The sequence below is a fragment of the Mesoplodon densirostris genome, chromosome 8, assembly GCF_025265405.1.
Source record: "Mesoplodon densirostris isolate mMesDen1 chromosome 8, mMesDen1 primary haplotype, whole genome shotgun sequence".
In the NCBI taxonomy this organism is placed as follows: Eukaryota; Metazoa; Chordata; class Mammalia; order Artiodactyla; family Ziphiidae; genus Mesoplodon; species Mesoplodon densirostris.
Window position 1 is genome coordinate 64,997,206 of NC_082668.1, and position 20,055 is coordinate 65,017,260.

A 20,055-nucleotide genomic window follows, 5' to 3' on the forward strand; every position below is an offset into this window, starting at 1 on the left:
TCTTCCCTTTTCCTATAACATAGATGTTCGATAAGGATTAATTTAATGTATTCTAGATTAATTCATCACTATTCCTATTCCCATCCATTAGAACTATTGAACATGCTCTCCTCTTTAAACAAATATTCCCTATGAAAACACCATCAACCTTATAGCTTCATGAATGATCTTCAAATGCAGATCCCCATCTTTCACAGATCACCTGAACTCTAGTCCTCTATTTCCAGTGACCCACAAAAAATGTCTACTTGCTATTACTTTCAACTCAGTATACTAATATTGGGCTAACTCATCCCTTTCTTCCCCCCATTATTTCTTGCTTCTCAACTTTACTCATTCTTCCAAGAGGACAGAATTATGCTCGATCCCTAGGGTAGGGCTGAAGGCATATTTGATTATTCCCCTACTCCTAACTCTTATAACAAAGTATCACCAAGCTGTGCTAATTTTTACTATAAATAAAGATGCTAAATTTTGCCTCTTCTCCCACCCTCCAACACTGGGTTTTTATCAGCTCAGACCACAAAAACTGAGTACCCTCTTAAGTGATTTCCCTGTCTTCAACTCCTTTCTAACATATTGCCTCCATGTTAATTTTACCAAAACACACTGTGACTAACTCAATCTGCCAAACCCTTGGAAAAACTACCGGGCTCTAAAGAAAATGAGACCAAGAGACCAATTTAGGTTATTTTAAAGCAAAACATTAGGTAATTCTAATCCTCAAAATCTTCTAAATTAAAGCCTGATTAATGGGTAGAACCCTGGGTTTCTTGGATTTCAGTCTACTACTTATTTCATCATTTAAACTGATGGAGTTACTTTCTGAGAAAAGTCTCAGCCCTGCCAGCAGATCCTTCTGCAGCTCAAAAATATAAGCCAGATTTTTACTTTTATAACACAACACCATCTTTGGCAACTACAAAATTAGGAACCATAGCATATGGATCTTCTTTCAGTCAACACAGAATACCAATACCTCAGATATGTGCTAATGACCTGAAGATTATTTGCTCTAATACATACTAAAATATTTATAGATGAAATGATATAATATGCAAGATTTGCTTCAAAATAATCCAGTGTGGGGAAAGGGAGAATAAAGTAGGAGACGGTCACAGATGAGATAAGATTTATCATGAGTTGATAATTATTGAAGCTTAGTGATGAGTACTTAGAGATTTATGATACTGCTATCCCTACATTTATGTTTGAAATTTTTCAATTTCAAATATAAAGTTAAAATAAATTTGAAATCAAATGCTATAAAATATTATCAATATTTACCATGGATAATGGAACTATGGATGCTTATTTTCTTCTGTATCTCTAAATATTCTTTTTAGTTTTCTAAAATGAACAAGAATTACTTTATGAAAGTTATAAAATGCTAAAATTTAAAAAAAAACTATGCTTTCTACATCAGTTAGGCCTCTTCTTACTCAACTAATATTTGAAAGGGAGTGTTAGTTATTCATTCCTTACAGTCACTGAAACTTTATCATTTTATCAAGTGAAAGAACTGTTAAGCTATGTACCTCCACTATTTTATTCTGGTACTCAGTAGGACTATCTTTATAAGAAAAAATTATTAGCCTATTCTCACTTTTTACTGAGGGATGTTCCATGAACCAACATAATAGAAAACATACCTACATTTTTTAAAGAAATACTGCAAAAACTGTCCATTACTACATTCAATGTCCCTTATAATAAAGATCTACTTAACAGAGTCCACTTAGAACTATGGGTTTTAACATGAGCTACACATTAGAATCAACTGAGAGATTTAAAAAATCCTGATATCCAAGCCACACCCAATACCTACTAAATTAGAATCAGAGGAGGTGGGATCCAGGCATCAGTACTTTTTAGTGTTCCTAAAGGATTCTGAGAGCAGCCAAGGTTGAGGAATATTGTTTTAAAACTACATAAATTAGTGATATATTGTTAATTTTTTATTATGCAAATTTTCAAGCACATACAAAAATAGACAGCATAATAAGCCTCATGTATCCAACACACAACTTCAACAGCTATCAATATTTTTGCCAAGGTTGGTTCAACTCTCCCTCTCACTTTATTTTTATTTATTTTTTGCTGGAATATTTTAAAGCAAATGTCAGACATAAGATCATTTCATCTTTCAGCACTTCAGTTTGCAAATATTGTTTCTTATGATTAACTGACTTAATTCCTTTTTATTAGACAACGAGAGGCTTTGATGAGCTTAGTTTTTTGTTCAAATGGATTAAGTTTCCTTAAATTAGAATATCTAAAATATCCATGTTTCCTCTATCCCTGCTGTAACTTGGATTTTTTATTTTTGCTTTTGCTTTAATAGTTTTCAGTTATATTGTACACGTGCATTTTAATGAAAAACAGACCTTTCATTGCAGGGGTTTTATGTATCCTCATATTACTGTCCTCTCAAGAATATATACACTATCTACTCTGCCTATTATACCATGTCAAATCCCTCAGTTTGACTTCAATAATAATGTATATTTTTCCTAATTATAGAAGTAATATATGGTCATTATAGGATGATTTGGAAAATATACAAATAGAAAAAGAAAACAACATCACTTAAATTTCTACAACCTATATCTAACAATGTTTTATGTTTTGCACATTTTATCCCAGGGTTTTTTTCCTAAATGCGTAAACACATTTTACAAAATTGAGATTGTACTATACGGATCATTTTCATAATATAATTTTTACTTAACATTCTCATGAGTATACTCCAAGTCTTTAAATCTTTAAAAAATAATACTTAACAATTATGGAATTAATACTCCACTATATGGATGTACTATAATTTAATAAACTGTTCCTTATTATTGGACAGTTGGATTACTTTCCAATGATCATACATAATTATTTGTTGATAATTCTAACCATCCTTTTGTCAAAAACAGTGAAGGGTCTGAGATTTTGCCCTACTTGCAAGTTAACAAGTTAGCCTACCACGGTCTCCTGGATGCTGGCAGCAAGCATGACACCCCTGGGTCAGACAAGGACTTATCACTTGGGATAACAGTGAGCAAGCATGAGCTTCTCACTCACATCAGTTTTCCTTGGCCCCCAAGGCCCACCAGGGTGATGTGGAGTGGCCTACACAGATGATGCATAGGCACTGGGTTTGCATCATAGCTAAGAAACCCTGAGCTTAGGAAACCCAAATCTTGCATAATGAGCTACAAGGAAACTTGCCCAAACTTTGCTCTATAGGGAGATATTATTATACTTGAACAATAAATAAACCAGCTATCTGATCAGAAGGGAAATACTATCTCTATATTACAATGCTATTTTGCTACAAACCTCCTTGAAAAGATAGTCCAGGACAAAAAGGCATTTAATGTCTCTGCTTGCAAACCAGATGAAATGTGAGAGACCCATGGAGAACTGTCTCCCAACATTCTTCAGGACAAATATGTAGAGGGCAATAACTTCAATTTTTTTTTATTGAAGTATAGTTAATTTACAATATCATGGTAATTTCAGGTGTACAGCACAGGGATTCAGATATATAGATAGATAGATAGATAGATAGATAGATATAGATATAGATAGATAGATAGATATAGATATATATATATAGATATATTCCTTTTCAGATTCTTTTCCCTTTTATTACAAAATATCGAGTATAGTTCCCTGTGCTATGCAGTAGATCCTTGTTGGTTATCTACTTTATAATATAGTAGTGTGTATATATTAATCTCAAACTCCTAATTTATCCCTACCCCCAACCCCCTTTTCCCTTTGGTAACAGTGTTTGTTTTCTATGTCTGTGAGTCTCTTTCTGTTTTAGAAATAAGTTCATTTATATCTTTTTTTTTCTTTTAAGAGTCCACTTACAAGCGATATCATATGATATTTATCTTTGTCTGGCTTACTTCACTTAGTGAAATTCTTGATACAATACAGTATTGGGTTGGCCAAAAAGTTCAGCCGGAAGACCCCAAACGAACTTTTTGGCCAACCCAATACTATAAAATTCTTTTCTAGAAAGACTGAACCACTTTATACTCACATCGATAAGTTATGAATGCCTCTGCCTCCCTTTCAAAAGCTTCCATGATTTCAATCTTCCTTAACTTCTCCTATCCTGCTCTTCCCATAAAATACATCACAATAATTAGAAGCAGAACAGCATAGTGATTAAGAGAGACTTGGAGGCCAAAAAGCTGAGTTTCAATGGCAGTACCACTATTTACTAGCTATGAAAACTGGAATGAGCCACTTAACGAATTTGTGTCTCAGTTTCTTCAACTCAAAAGTGAAGATAATCATCACCTTATTAATTTTTAATACAGTTGTGAAATGTGTTAATACACTGAGAGCACGTAGAACAGTGTCCGGAAAGTAGTAAATGCTATCTAAGTGTTAAGCTATGATTATTATGTCTGGCTGCTCTTCCATGTCCATCCCAGTCCTACCCACCCTTCAAAGTACAGTCAGATACCAATGCCTCCACAAAAACAAATGACCTCCTGCTCTGAATTCCCAATTGTACTCCATATCTCTGAAACTTTTCACTACATATTATGTACAGAGGTCTGCGTTGACCAGGTGTCTTGTTTTTAATGCTTCATGACTTTCAGGTTAATGACAGTACTAAAAGGCTTCTAGCATTTACAAAGATCTCTAACCTTCTCAATCCTACCATCCACAAAATAATGCAGCCCAAACTCTGATTACTGCAAATGAAAATCTTTATGTATCAATTATGCAAAACACTGAAGGGTTTGTTTTGGTTTTTGTTTTTTAGGCAGTAAATCAATAACATTCTTTAGGTTTATAGGCAGTCAATTAAAACAGTGCTGAACATATCAGTATTTGGGTGAAATATCTTTTAACAAAATGTTTCCTGTACTATACATCAAGATAGTAGAAATCATAGATACTCAAACCATTAGAGCAATATTGGAATTCACCATGATAAAGTTGGCCCCAAACTGATCTAGGAATAAAATTAATAAAGTGGGAGACCAAATAATTTGGGGAATAGAGCCATTAGACTGGAACAAAAACCAGATCACAGATACCAAAAACTTGCAATTTCTTAATATAAAAGCATGTGCTTAAAGATAGTATCTTCAGGGATTCCCTGGTGGCGCAGTGGTTGAGAGTCCGCCTGCCGATGCAGGGGACACGGGTTCATGCCCCGGTCCGGGAAGATCCCACATGCCGCAGAGCAGCTGGGCCCATGAGCCATGACTGCTGAGTCTGCGCGTCTGGAGCCTGTGCTCCACAACGGGAGAGGCCACAACAATGAGAGGGCCACATACCAAAGATAGTATCTTCATTACAGTAGACATTTTGAAAACCAGAACTATACCTATTTTTGACAGAAAGTTAAAAATGATATTATGATTCTAAAAATATACCTTAAAAATTGTATGTGTCCCCAGGGGTTTCAAAGTATTTTCACATGCACAGTGTAAAATTAAAGATTATAAAAACCTTATCAGAAAAAAAGCACAAGTACTATTTTTTTTCCACTAGCACTTAAGGAAACTAGAGTTCAGACCCTCAGTCAAAAAATTAAAATATTTTTGATATAAAACATAGTTGTATTTAGAAATACATGCATTTTGAAAATCATGCTAAATATTATTTTAAATAATTTAAATTACTTAAAGTCAATTTAAAATTATTTTATTTTAATAATTTAAATTATTACTATTTAAATAGTTTAAATATTTTAACATACTATTCTAAATTAAATATGAAACACTCAAGTTATTGTCTAGTTAAAGGACTTCTTAGGAAACTCAAATTAGAAAACTCGTTGCCTCTTTAAAAAGTTACCTTATGGGCTTCCCTGGTGGCGCAGCGGTTGAGAGTCCGCCTGCCGATGCAGGGGACACGGGTTCGTGCCCCGGTCTGGGAAGATCCCACATGCCGTGGAGCAGCTGGGCCCGTGAGCCGTGGCCATTGAGCCTGCGCGTCCGGAGCCTGTGCTCCGCAACGGGAGAGGCCACAACAGTGAGAGGCCCACATACCGCAAAAAAAAAAAAAAAAAAAAAAAGTTACCTTATGAGGGCTTCCATGGTGGCGCAGTGGTTGAGAGTCCGCCTGCCGATGCAGGGGACACGGGTTCGTGTCCCGATCCCGGAGGATCCCACATGCCGCGGAGCGGCTGGGCCCGCGAGCCATGGCCGCGGAGCCTGTGTGTCCGGAGCCTGTGCTCCGCAACGGGAGAGGCCACAGCAGTGAGAGGCCCGCGTACAGCAAAAAAAAAAATAAAAATAAAAAGTTACCTTATGAAGGAAAAGAGTGGAAGATAAAGTTATTCAAAAGAACTAAGAAAAAAAAAAAAAGAACTAAGATATGTATTTTGACTTTACTGCCACCACCTACCAGTAAAGTAGGGATGCACAAATATAGGCACACATCACCCCAGATCTGGGGGAAATAATAGATAGATATATGCTTCTCACCTAAGATTATGACCCTGGGGGAATCACAAATTCAATGACAGTAGTGCTGGAAGAGGGGTATCTAATGTGACAAATGATGCCAAATGAAGTTTCTTACTTGCTTCTTTTTCTCTTCTCAATTCTTTCTTCTCTCTTTCAGGTAAAACCCTTTATTTTACTTTTGGATATTTTAGTTGTTTATTGTTTATTTCTTAAAAATGTATTAGTTTCAGGTATACAATATAATGATTCGACAGATTGCAAAATGATCACCAAAATAAGTTTAGTTAACATCCATCACCACACTTAATTACAATTCTTTTTTCTTCTTATGACAAGATCTTTTGAGACCTAATCTCTTAGCAACTTTCAAATACATAATATGGTATTACTAACTATAGTCACAAAGCTGTACATTATGTCCCCAGGACTTGTTTTATTTTGACCATCTGTTACTTTTTTTTTTTTTTTTTTTTTTTTTTGGCTGTACGCGGGTCTCTCACTGCTGTGGCCTCTCCCGTTGCAGAGCACAGGCTCCGGACGCGCAGGCTCAGTGGCCATGGCTCACGGGCCCAGCCGCTCCGCGGCATGTGGGATCTTCCCGGACCAGGGCACGAACCCGTGTCCCCTGCATCGGCAGGCGGACTCTCAACCACTGCGCCACCAGGGAAGCCCTTACCTTTATTTTTGAGAGATATTTTCACTGGGTATAGAATTCTCATTTGATTGTTTCTGGTTTTCTTTCAGTGCTTTGAAGATGTTGCTCCACTGTCTTCTCCTTGAGATGTTCCCAATGAGAAATCTACTATAGTGTTTAATTTTGTTCTTCTGATGTAACTCGATATTGTTGGGTTTTTAGTCTGGCTGCTTTTAAGATATCCTTGTAAACACTAGTGTAGAGAACAGACTCTAAAGTGACCCCCATGATCCACCTCCTTGTATGTATGCCTTGTGTAATCCCTCCCTTTGAGTGCAGGCAGGACCAGCTACTTGCCTCTAAACAACAGAATTCAGCAAAGGTGACAGAACGTATGTGTGTATGCTACATAAGATTGTATCATCTTGCCTTTCAAGAAGACTCTCCTTTTCAGGATGTGCGGATATAAGCAGCCATGTTAGGACAGTCCACATGGCAAAGGAATGAGGGTGGCCTCTCAGAAATAGCAAGCAAGAAACTGAAACTCTTATTCCAACAGCTCACAAGAAAGTGAATACTACCAACAACCATGTGAGTTTGGAAGCAGATCCTTCCCCAGCTGAGCCTCAATTGAGACCACAGCCCTGACCGAATCATGAGGTTTTCCAGTTGGTTGTTGGGAACGGGCACTATTTCTGGCCTTTTGCGAGCAATGGGCATTATTCCTTGTAATTTTTTCGTATGGTTCTTAGTTTGACCTTGAGAGTTTCCTAACATGCATGTGACAATTTGCACTCAGATGAATGATCAACTGGGACCCTCTACAGATCTCCAGGATTCTCTCTTTGAGCAGCTCTATTTCAGCATTGTTTTTATCTAACCAGACTCTTACCTCTATCTCCTCAATGCCAGGGGTCCTACCAGTCTCTCCCTAGATTCCTCCTCCTTGCATCAGAGACTAGAAACTCTTCCAAGGGAAACAAGCTTGGGTAATCATAGAGCCCACCTCATTTCACTGCCCTCTCTCAGGGGTCACTGTCCTTTGTTGATTGATGTCCAGTGTCTTGAATGGTTTCATATATATTTTGTCCATTTTTTGTTTGTTTCCAGTGGAAAAGTAAATCTTGTTACTGTTATTTCATATTGGTTGAAAGCAAAAGTCTTCCAATAAGTGCATTTAACCACAGAACTAAAACCAAAACCAATGTGGGAACTAAGGTGGCAAAACAGAACATAAAAGGTATTTGCTCTGACCATGTATTCATAGAAATAGTACAACTGTAGAAGAAAAATAAAAGAAATTTGAGAGATAGATTCACCTCTTGCCTTAACCATAATAGCTGTTAGTGTTCAGATACTTTTGAAAGCTTATAAATCAAACAAAAGAAGTATATGCATATTTAAAAAGTATATTGGTAAAAAAAATGTTAAAATCAGATGGTAGAGAAAGAGCAATGGACAAAAAAGTGGGGACACAACTTTATCATTATTCATTATAAAGAACTAATAGATACTATCTCAAGAATTAGAGAACTCAGGGTGTCATAAAATGTTATAACTATGAAAGTAGACAATAAGGAAAAAATGTAAACCTTCCTAAACATCAAAAGAACTACACACACACACACACACACACACACACACACACACACACACACACACACACACACAATTTTGTAGGGGAAAAAAACGTCTTTTTTAAAAAAATACCTCAGAGGAAGTACAGTTGACCCTTGAACAATGCAGGAGTTAATCTGTGTATAACTTATAGTCAGACCTCCATATCCTAGGTTCTTCCACATCCTCAGATTCAACCAAACAAGGACCATGTAGTGCTGTAGAATTTACTATTGAAAAATATCCTCATATAAGTTGACTTGCACAGTTCAAACCCATGTTGTTCAAGGGTCAATTGTAGAGAATCTAAAAAACAAAACAAACAGACAAAAATCAGATTTCCATAAGAGAAATAGAGAATGTTGCTCCTCCCAAAAATCCACCACTATCACCACCACCACCACCACCACCCCACCCCAAAATAAGGTACTAAACTTGCATGGTTTCACAGGGGAATTCTACCAAAATTTTAAAGATTAGATAAGTCCATTTCTTTTTAAACTAGTATTAATAGGGGGTGGAGAAACTTCCAAATTATTTTATTTTTATGAAGTGGGTGTAACAAAAACGGGTGAAGCTCACTTAAAATAGGTGCCAAAATCTGAAATAAAATACTAGCAAACTAAATCCAGCAAGAAATGAAAACAGAGTAAAACATCATGAACATGTGATCCTCTTTCCAAAAATAGACATGGTTCAGTATTAGTAAATCAATAAGATCCATCATTTTAATACTTTAAAAAGAAAAAAAAATCACATAATCATGAGTAGGCACTTAACCAAATTTAAAACTATTCATGATTTTTTAAATTCAATAAAATTTTTGTTCTTAAAATAAGAATGCATGATTTTTTTTACTATAATAAAATATGTTCAGTTCAACTCAAAAGCCAGCATCATACTTAAGAAGAAACATTAAAGTCAGCAAGAAGACAAAAACTCACTATTGCCACTGTTATTTAGCATTGTACTGCAGGAACTAGCCAATAAAATTAGACAAGAAAAAAAAATGAAAGGTATAACAACTGGAAAGAAGTAGGTAAATTTATCAGTATTTGTGGATAAGATTAGAAAGTTCAAGACCATTAACCAAAAAGCTATTTACTACAGTTAGAGAATTTAGTAAGCTTACAGAGTACAGAATTAATGTTTATAAAATTATTAAAATATATGTAAACATATATAACAAGCATTAAAGGAAAATACTGCATAAATAGCAGCATATACATACATAGATAAAATTTCCTAGGAATAAATTTAAGAAACATGCAAAACCTCTATGAAGAAAATGTTAAAGTATTACTGAAGGTATCCCAAGAATGACTTGAATGAATGGTAAATTGTGTCACCACCTTGGAGAGGAAGAGTCAACATTACATAGACATCAATTTTCTTTGAGTTTGCTTATCTTGGTTACAATTAAAAAGGTTGTTTTTGTTTATTTTCAACTACACAAATGGATTCTAACTTTCATAGATAAAGACAATGAAAAAACAATAGCCAAGAAAACTCAGGGATGGGGAGAGGGGATGATCAGTTGGAGATGGAAACTAACCCTACCAGACATTAAAAAATATTTTAAAATCTCAAAAATATAAAGTCTAACATTGGTTCAAACATAGACACAGACCAATGGGAAAAAAGACGAAGTCCAGATATACACAGAATACATACAAGGAGTTAGCATGATGCTAAAAGTAGCCTCTCAAAACAGAGATGAACACCCCAATAAGTGGTGTTGAATCAATTTGGTAACCATTTAGAGAAAAAATAAACTGGGATCCAGACCAGGATGTAACAGGACAAACTTCAAAGGATCCAAACGTTTCAATGTAAAAAATGTAACCAGACAAGTACTAACTGGTTGAATGTACCCTAGGAAATGACTTCCCCATAGGTCACAGCTTGCTATCCCATGGAAATATGTGTGCCACAAATGCAAGAAATAAATGTAATTTTAAAATCTCTAATAGCCAATAAGATTTTCTAGTAGCCCTAGAAAAGATGAAAATAAATTAGATGAAATCAATTTTAATAATATATTTTAATTCAAGATATCTAAAATATTATCAATATATAAATACAAAATTATGAAAAATTTTGCTTTCTTTATTTGAAGCTAAACATTTTAAATTCCATGTGTATTTTACAGTTATAATCATATCTCAATTCAGACTAGCCACATTTCACAGACTCAATAGCCACATGTGGCTACCATACCAACTGGCAGGTCCTAAGAAGTGCAGACTAAGTTCCACAAAGTAGGGAACACTGTTTAGCTCAGTTCACCCAGTACCTGCACAGTGCCCGGCATATATTTTTGTGAGAGAGAAAAGAGAAGGAGGAAGGAATAAAAATGGATCTTATCTGAGAAACAAAGGCATTGGTATAGTAAGGGTGAAAAAAAGCATTTAGAAGTCTTGGGTTCAAGTCTTGACTCTGAAATTTCCTAATAGGTAACTTGGGCAAATCATAACTTCTCTGAACTTGATCTGTAAAAGAAGATTTTTCATGCTTACCTATTGTTTAGGAGTTGCTATGAGGATCAAACGAGATCATGAAGACATATGTAAATTGTGAGGCACTTTATAAATGTTATATTGTTACTGAGTTAAAAAGCTCTGTCTCTATGATCACTGTTTCCAGAGGACACTAGCTTCTTGCTTTTGATCACTGTCGCCCATCTATCTCCTACCATGGACATGCAGGTTAAAATTATGCAGCATGTTGGTCCATGTTCTATCCCTGGAAGACCATTATTTTGATCTGTTCATCTGTGTTCAGTGCCTCACTCCACATTTCAGCTGTCTGCAAATAGAAGCCTCTCTCCTTTAACTTGACAAAAAGAGGCTCTCCTGAGGTATCTCAGACACTTGTATCCTGTTGGGGTACCTTTGGTTTGCAGCATCTACCCTACAGAATAACCCTAGCCATCCTCTGATATAGGACAGGAACTGGTTACAACAGAAGCCAGAAAAGGAAAGGGACCTGAAATCCTAAGATGCTCCTCAGAGAGATATGGAGAGAGAATGGGGTTGGATGACTCCATTGAAGGTGGAAGAGTCAACAAGGAGTAGGAAGTTGGATCCAAGCTTGCCTCATTTTCCATAATGACTCACATCATATCAGAAGGCTAGTATTCCATTCACATCTCTCCCTGTTCCCTAACTGGTGACTTCTGGCTGCCTGGTAAAAAGAAGGAAGAGTCAGAGGAACACATTATCTCCCTACAGTTTCCCTCATTAATAGTCATCAAAGCTGGCATTTTGAGTAAGTTAATTAGAAAAACAGGGATACTTAAATACACTCAGTCTTTCAGATTACCCTCAACCAGCCAGAGTGCCTGAACTGAAACTCTCCTGGATTAAGGTCACTTTGACAGCAAAAGTACCTGTGTAACTTCTGGGTGAAACAATCCTTTCATTTTCAGGTAATACAGAATATTGCTTTGTTGACAGTGGAATAGAATGAACATAAGCCAGAAAACCCGGGTTCTTCTGCCTGCCACTTAAATGTAGCCTAAATTTGCACAAATAACTTAATCTCTATCAGTACATTTCTATATATGTTAATTGAACATAATTATGCTTTGCTTACACAGTTGTTTGGGGAATATTCACTGCCACTTTACTTTAGCTTTCCTATTACACAGAATGGTTATGAGAGGCTAGTATGTTATTATTATAGTGATCTCTGGCATGGCTTATAAATAAACCACTGATGAGGAAATTTAGAAGATACTGAGGTAGTATTACTGTGAAAGAACTGTATTATAAAATGCATGTGATTTTATTATAGAGTTGCATGCATGCTACTAGCACATTCGATGCCAAACCTCCAAATATTTTCATGTTTAATCTTGATTTTCTAATGTGGTTTAGGTATCTTTTTCTACACCAGGTGCATGATGCAATGAAGATGAACGTTCCTAAAGGTACCTAATAGTAGAAAGCCATCCCATTACTCCATGACTATATGAGCACAGAGGGGGTTAGGACACCTGGCCAACTTCAAAGGTGAATTAGTCCCGATACAAAAAGAGATCAGAGAAAGGCCTAAGACCACTAGACAAGAATCACCTACAGAATTCAGGGAGCATAGTTAGGCAACAGCCACTTAGTTTTCCACACCTATTGCTTGGAAAGGGGCTAAATTTTAATGCATAAGGGTCCCAGTACTGTTTCCACAACTCGCACATAGGTCTCTTCCTGGATTAAACTCATAAGAAGGATTTAGTGTTTAAGTTTCCTGTGAAGGGGGTCTTTGTTCCCACTAAGTCCTAAGAATAATTTTAAAGAGAGAAGAAAAGAATGATATGCAATTTTGTAGTTCTTTGTTGTAAAGTGGGGTCCCTATGTTTCTTCAGAAAAATAATTTCTTTTAACTGTTCTCACTCACAGGAACGGAAGCATTCCCAGTGTCTGACTAGAAGAACATAAAGTTAGGAATATTGCTCAGTGGATTTATTCCTGTGAAGATGAAAACATACAATGGAACAAAGAGAAAAAAGATAATCTTAAGGCCACAGATAACTGACCATATCTAAGTCAGAATTCCTTAAGGGAAGCCAAAAATGCACTGGAAGCTCACTGTTTGTTTCTTTTTTATATACTTTTTTTTCCCCCTTCAGTCAGAAGATATGCAGTTTGACTGATGGTATTTTTTCCACACTGGTGACATTTTAAATGGAAACCAAGATTTTTGGGGGTGGTTGTAATAGCTTGATGAAATCTTTAATGTGTGCCAAAATGTTTCATTAATGTAAGTCAGCCAAATAATTCTCTTGCCTTGTAAAAATATTTTTTAAAAAAATGCTTTCTGAACTGTTAAAAAATTAGAGTACTTAGAGTTTAGCTACAAATATATGGGTTATATTGACTAACGTTGTACCCGTATTTCCTCAAAGCAAACAGTAGAGAGGATATAATTTTGATGTTAGATATGAAGTTCTCAACTTTTTAAAATCAAATAATTACTACTTTTAAATTCAGATGGCTATTAATAATCTGGGATTCAAACAAGTTGCTATGTTTCTCGCTCGAAACAACTGCTTGCCCTTGTGAAAAGCTAGGTGGTTGCTACCTTTAGGTTTGTGGTACTTAGGTCTTGGTGGCCAATGACCAGTATGGATTCTCTTTTACTCTGCATATAGTTTTTTTCTAGTTGAAATGAAGAGTCAGTTCATGTTTGGTTGGTGATAACAATAAAGACATGTGGTATTTAAAAGTAGGAAAACTGCCTTTCAGTCAACAGAAAATTACATACTTAATATTAAAGCAGAAAAGTATAGTGATGCACTGGAGGTGAAAAATGGGGGAACCTTAACTAAATTACAAGGAAATTTCCATAACAGATTCACTAGTAATGTTGTTTTAATAATGATTTCCTGTCATGAACTATATTTATCATATACTGCCTCTCTGACATGACATTGTATTTAATGTTTTTGAGAGCCATGTTTTAATCAGATTAAACTCAAGGAAACCGATAGGTATCTGTCTGGTCTTAGCTTTAGCTTCTGTTTCTTATTTAGCCACAAGACTATTATTGCTGGAATCTTTATAAACACATTTGCAGGGATTGCCACAAGAGAGCAGCTTATGTTGTGAGGTCACAAAAATGTGTGCCGGTGGTTTTCATGATCTCTGCACAGAGTGCATTACAGAACTGTTTAATAAATTAAAGACAAGTGATGCAAAATGTGTTCCTTTCCCCCATGGGATTAAGCATCTAAAAATACAAATTATTTTTAGATTCAAAAAGTAGTTTCTTAGGAACTAAGTAACCAAGAAGAATGTTCAAAGAAAGGTTGGTACAATATTATTCATTATTCAAGTATATTTACATAAAACTAAAATCTCCAATAATAAGCTCAATGTTCTAAAAACTAATTTACCAAATAAGCAGTAATAACTTTGATAATTTATATAACAGCTATGACATTACTTAAGATGCAACATTCCAATATTATCAGTGAATACATCAAGTTGAATACTTGAAAGAGTTCTGGAGGGCAAAGTTTTCCTCCTTCAAATTCAGGCTCTTCGAAAAAAGTACTCCCTGGTTCAAGATTTCCCATGGCAGATAATCTAGTAACAATCCAATAGTGCCAAACTGAGCATTAGATAAGGATGAAGTCATATATCAAAGTAAGATTAGTGTTAAAAGTGGAAATTAACAAAGAACATATAAAAGAGAATTAAAAAGGTAGTACAGACTGACCTTTAACACTACAATCATCATCATATGAAAATGTTTTTAGGCTTAGATGACTGTGTAATACATGCAACATACAAAACCACTTTATGTTAGGTATAATAATACATTATTTTTTCATCCACATAATTTGCATACCTTTTCTTAACATAAATAAATATGCAGTAAGTTCCTCAGTAAGTACCTGTGGCTTTGAAGCTTCCTCTGTAGAATATCTTAAAACTGCTGTACAGCATGCATGACAGACACTGATTAGCTGGTAAGATATAATCTAGTGAACTGGTACTAAACTAAAAACTATAGAGTAGCAGCCACAGCTAGTTATCAGGTACTTTTTTATGATGTATACATTACGTAGGAAAAGAGAATATCCTTCAATTGTCTGTATACAAGAATGGGAAATCTTTGAGACTATTATTAATTAATGATTAACAGGATTACTGCTGAAGTTTTTCTTGTAGGTATTAATAACACCATAACTGAGTGTAAGAAGTCTAAGAAAAATCAGTCAGTGCTATTATTGAGATGCTTTTTAATATCTCTGTCGTTATATATAGTTTCAGTCTGCATTATTTTTGCTTTTTTTTTTTTTGCAGTACGCGGGCCTCTCACTGTTGTGGCCTCTCCCATTGCGGAGCACAGGCTCCAGACACGCAGGCTCAGAGGCCATGGCTCACGGGCCCAGCCGCTCCGCGGCATGTGGGATCTTCCCGGACCGGGGCATGAACCTGTGTCCCCTGCATCGGCAGGCGGACTCTCAACCTCTGCACCACAAGGGAAGCCCTATTTTTGCTTAATATTAATAAAATATTTTGTGAACAATTTACAGGTTGGGTTTCAGGTGAGCAGAATAAACACACTATTTATAAGTACAAGATATACTTTTAAACCAACTTTTAAAATTTCACTGGATCTTTCAACATTTGTTTGAAATGCTTACAAGATATTCATCTATTTGTGGCATCATATAGGTCTGTCTCCCCATCTGTCTATGTTTTTCATGAAGACTAGTATCTGGTACATGTGGTTTTTTTTTTTTTTCTCCTTCCCCACTTTAGTAGCTATTCATTGGCCCACTACTATGCCATTTCTGTAATAGTTGTCCGACAGCATTTATTGATCATTTTTTAAATAAAATACAAGCTTTCTTTTACAGGACAAGGGGACAAGTAATCAATGCCTTTAATTTAATTTTGACTAAATTTATCTCTGTATGGTTAGAAAATTAATGTCATCAAAATCTATTATTGTCACAATAAATAATTACATTGGCAGCATGATGTAATACTAAGATCTAAAACACTGAATTTTCTAAGAGTAACATATATATGGTTGTTCATCACAGCACTTCAGCCCTATCTTCCCAAAGTAACCTTCTTATATTCTATGGCCAGATTTGCTAAGAAATTCACATCTTGCATGTATGGACATCTTGAGGAATCCTTTTTTAACAGGAAATCCTGGCAACACCCCTTCCCCTCCCCACTCCACTTGGTAGCCTGACTCCAGCACAAGCTCATCTGGTTCGACTAAAATCATTGCATTATTTGGCAGTGGTTTCTTCATACGTGGCGCTTGGAGCTCATTGAAGCTCAAACAGTACAGGAAATGCAAATCATGCAAACCACCCTCATGATGGCGACGTATAGCAGCGTGATTGAGCGGCAGTACGCACGACTCGTGGGCTGACCACATGAAAGGAGCCATTTACAGACCAGATGAGCAAAAGCTGGGATAAGTTAGAGAGTATGTGTGAGTTTAAAAGCTGGCAGAATAGCATCCTTATTTAAAATAGAAGGAGTTTTTTATTATTACTTTTTATTAATAACACCTGCCCAAGTTCTTTAAATTGAAGGAAGTTTACAGAGGTAGAGTGAGTATACTGCACTAAGTAATCCAATCTTTCTTTTTTTTAAATCCCAGGTATGGTAGAAGAGTGGAGTACTTTCCATCAATTTTTCACAGGATTTTCTACAGTTGTTAACAATTATTGGAAATGTTTTCTTTCACTGAACTTTAAAAAAAAGATAATTTCGCAATGCCCCACATTATCTGCTCATAATTCCTAGTGTCAGTTTAATTGCCACATGTTAATAAAATTAGCTCCTCCAACAAAAAATAGGGAGCTATAATTCTCAGGAATTCTTCAACAAAAGCCTTAGGAGCAATACAGAATTTGCTATTAAGAGAATATTTGAACAAGGCTAATACAGTAATTAGAACAGAAAAATGGCTACAGGAAGTTCTTTTCTTTTTTGGAACTGATTGTTTTTTAGATGTTTCTAATTTACCACCAAGTAAAGAAAATGTGACTATTAAGAGAATAAATGCAATAACTTAAAATAATTAAAAGAAACATTCAATTTTATATGTTTGTTTAGCAGTTTAAATTATTTTCCAAAGCCCTTTAAGTAGGCTATGTCATTTGCATACAGACTTAAAAGCACCAAGAATTCCATTAAAGCACTGGCTCTCTTAACCCCTTATACCTATAGCTACAAGCTTAAATAAGGGAATGAATAAGTTAGACGTTTAAATAAAGTGGGGAAAAAGACCAATGCTTCTGGTCTAGGAATCAGAAAACCTAAGTATAAATAGCCATATGATACTGAACTAATCATTCTGAAACTTAAATTTCTCATATTCAAGAATGACGCTATCACCAGCCTTCCTGACAGCTTCAGAGTTTCATTTGAAAGATGGGGTGATACAGTATGTGAGAAAATTGTACAGCCCTAAACAGACATAAAGAAGTACTCTACGAGGGACTTCCCTGGTGGCGCAGTGGTTGAGAGTCCGCCTGCTGATGCAGGGGACACGGGTTCATGCCCCGGTCCGGGAGGATCCCACATGCCACAGAGCGGCTCGGCCCGTGGGCCATGGCCGTTGAGCCTGCGCGTCTGGAGCCTGTTCCGCAACGGGAGGGGCCACAGCAGTGAGAAGCCCGAGTACCACAAAAAATAAAAAAAAGAAGTACTCTACGAACTTTCCTGGTGGTGCAGTGGTTAAGAATCCGCCTGCCAATGCAGGGGACACAGGTTCGATCCCTGGTCCGGGAAGATCCCACATGCCGTAGAGCAACTAAGCCCGTGCGCCACAACTACTGAGCCTGCACTCTAGAGCCTGCGAGCCACAACTACTGAAGTCCGCACGCTGAGAGCCTGTGCTCTGTAACAAGAGAAGTCACCACAGTGCAAAGCCCGCGCACCGCAACAAAGAGTAGCCCCCGCTGGTCGCAACTAGAGAAAGCCCACGCACAGCAACAAAGACCCAATGCAGCCTAAAATAAATAAAATTTTTTAACATCTTTATTGGAGTATAATTGCTTTACATTGTTGTGTTAGTTGCTGCTGTATAACAAAGTGAATCAGCTATACATATACATATATCCCCATATCCCCTCCCTCTTGCATCTCCCTCCCACCCTCCCTATCCCACCCCTCTAGGTGGTCACAAAGCACCAAGCTGATCTCCCTGTGCTATGTGGCTGCTTCCCACTAGCAATTAATTTAAAAAAAAAAAGAAGAAGAAGAAGAAGTACTCCACTATTTATGAGGCACTCACATTGTGCCAGGTACTATGTTGGGCTCCTACATACATTATCTCATTTGGTTTAATTTCATCTTCACAATACCACTTCATTATTATTAGTCCCATTTTAAGAGACAAGAAAATTGAGGCTCACAAAAGTTAAGCAATTTCCCAGAAATGGTACAGCTAATAAATGGCAACACTGAGGGTAAATATATTAGGCCATACATGGTTCTGTATTGATATGTTTCATAATCATCCACTGGGGGTCTGCATAACTCTTGATTAGTTGTTATTTTAAAGAGAAAATCAATGCTGACACCCTACAAAGTAGAATCAAGTAATGCAGAATTTCTCTAACTTTTCCATCAGACACACAGCTAGATACTTGGTATTTCGAATTGGCTCATATTATTCCATCATGTCCACTTCTTCCTTAATTCATCCGAAACACAGGCAATGGCTACCCTGTTTGACAACCAGAAAGAGTGCTGATAACCATTCTCCCCTGAAGTCACCAGAGCCACTGCCTTGAAATTTTAAACACTGGTTGGTGTAAAGAAATTCTGACTGGGTGCAACAAGAATAGGCAGCTTTAAAGACTTTGATTGCCAACTGAACTGTCTTCCTTTCCAAGCCAAGGAAAGCCACTTGTATGTACAGCCACTAATAAGCAAGACTTAATTATTTGTTTTTGGTTTCAGAGAGTTTGTAAAAGCCCATGGGAGAAAAGAGGTTAGATTATATTTTAATATTTAAAATAAAGTAAAACAAAAACCTGTGAGCTTATATTTGTCAAAAGAGAAGACTGTAGACAAAAGAAAGATGTTGGTGGAAAAGAGCATATAGTTATATACAAGTTGCAGGTAGGCAGCATAATTTTGCCAGAGCAACCAATAAAGGAGAAAAGTCAGTCAGAGAACCTATTCAACAGGGTATTCAGATCAGTTGAGACAGGATGCTCATTCACAGCTAGAAAATTCATCAATTGCCCTAAGCCATGCCAAAACCCAGAAGAGGATGAATCAATAAAGCTGGGAGGAGTGCTGAATTATTCCTTCTACCCTCAGCTGTTAGAAGGCATCAAGGATCCTACTGAAGAAACAAAACCTTGATGCATCTATAGGAAGTTTGATGTATGAATATTATGTTGTAATCTGAAGATCGGAGATTTAAGAAACACCATTTACATCATGTCCTGTTTCATAGGGAACAGATATAAAAACCAGGCACTGACAAGCCATAGGTTCAAGGATTTCAGAGATTGTGATGGTAGCGGGTAGAAGTCTCTCCTTGTAAAATAAATTTAAAGTTGCATTCTGAGGAGGAAGCACTGAAGTGGACTGAGTCAAGAAGCAAAATATGAAAACAAGTGGATCTGAAAAAAAATGAAGTTTCCAGGTAAGACCAAACTAGTAAGTGGATCTGCGTGGGTTTTGTTTTCATTTTGTTTTGAATGAGGAGGGCAGAGTTCATTCCTCTTCAAATGCCCCAGGACAATTCTTAACAATCCCACTGTCACACTTTCCAGCTGGAAAACAAACCTGAATCTGCATCTCTTGTTTGAGCCTGTTTTTCTCCATTTGCCTTCAGTAGCAAGAGAACATTACTGATTCA

General features: G+C 36.4%; 1 protein-coding gene across 8 annotated transcripts in view; it reads right to left on the reverse strand.

Annotated features, from left to right (window-relative positions):
- The window catches only part of GTDC1 (glycosyltransferase like domain containing 1), a 388,315-nt gene that overhangs the window by 235,814 nt on the left and 132,446 nt on the right, over positions 1–20,055 (reverse strand). Inside the window, exon 1 of one of the 8 annotated variants that reach the window (XM_060106840.1) lies at positions 8,785–8,849. The exons of 6 other annotated variants lie outside the window; for them this stretch is intronic. Coding sequence is in view for 1 of the 2 variants with exons in the window: in XM_060106838.1 (XP_059962821.1) it covers positions 6,052–6,068 (17 nt within the window). In the remaining variant the exon portion in view is untranslated. Of the gene's footprint in view, positions 1–6,051; positions 6,121–8,784; positions 8,850–20,055 lie in introns of those variants that run through there. One more of the 8 variants, XM_060106838.1, reaches the window with a different exon arrangement.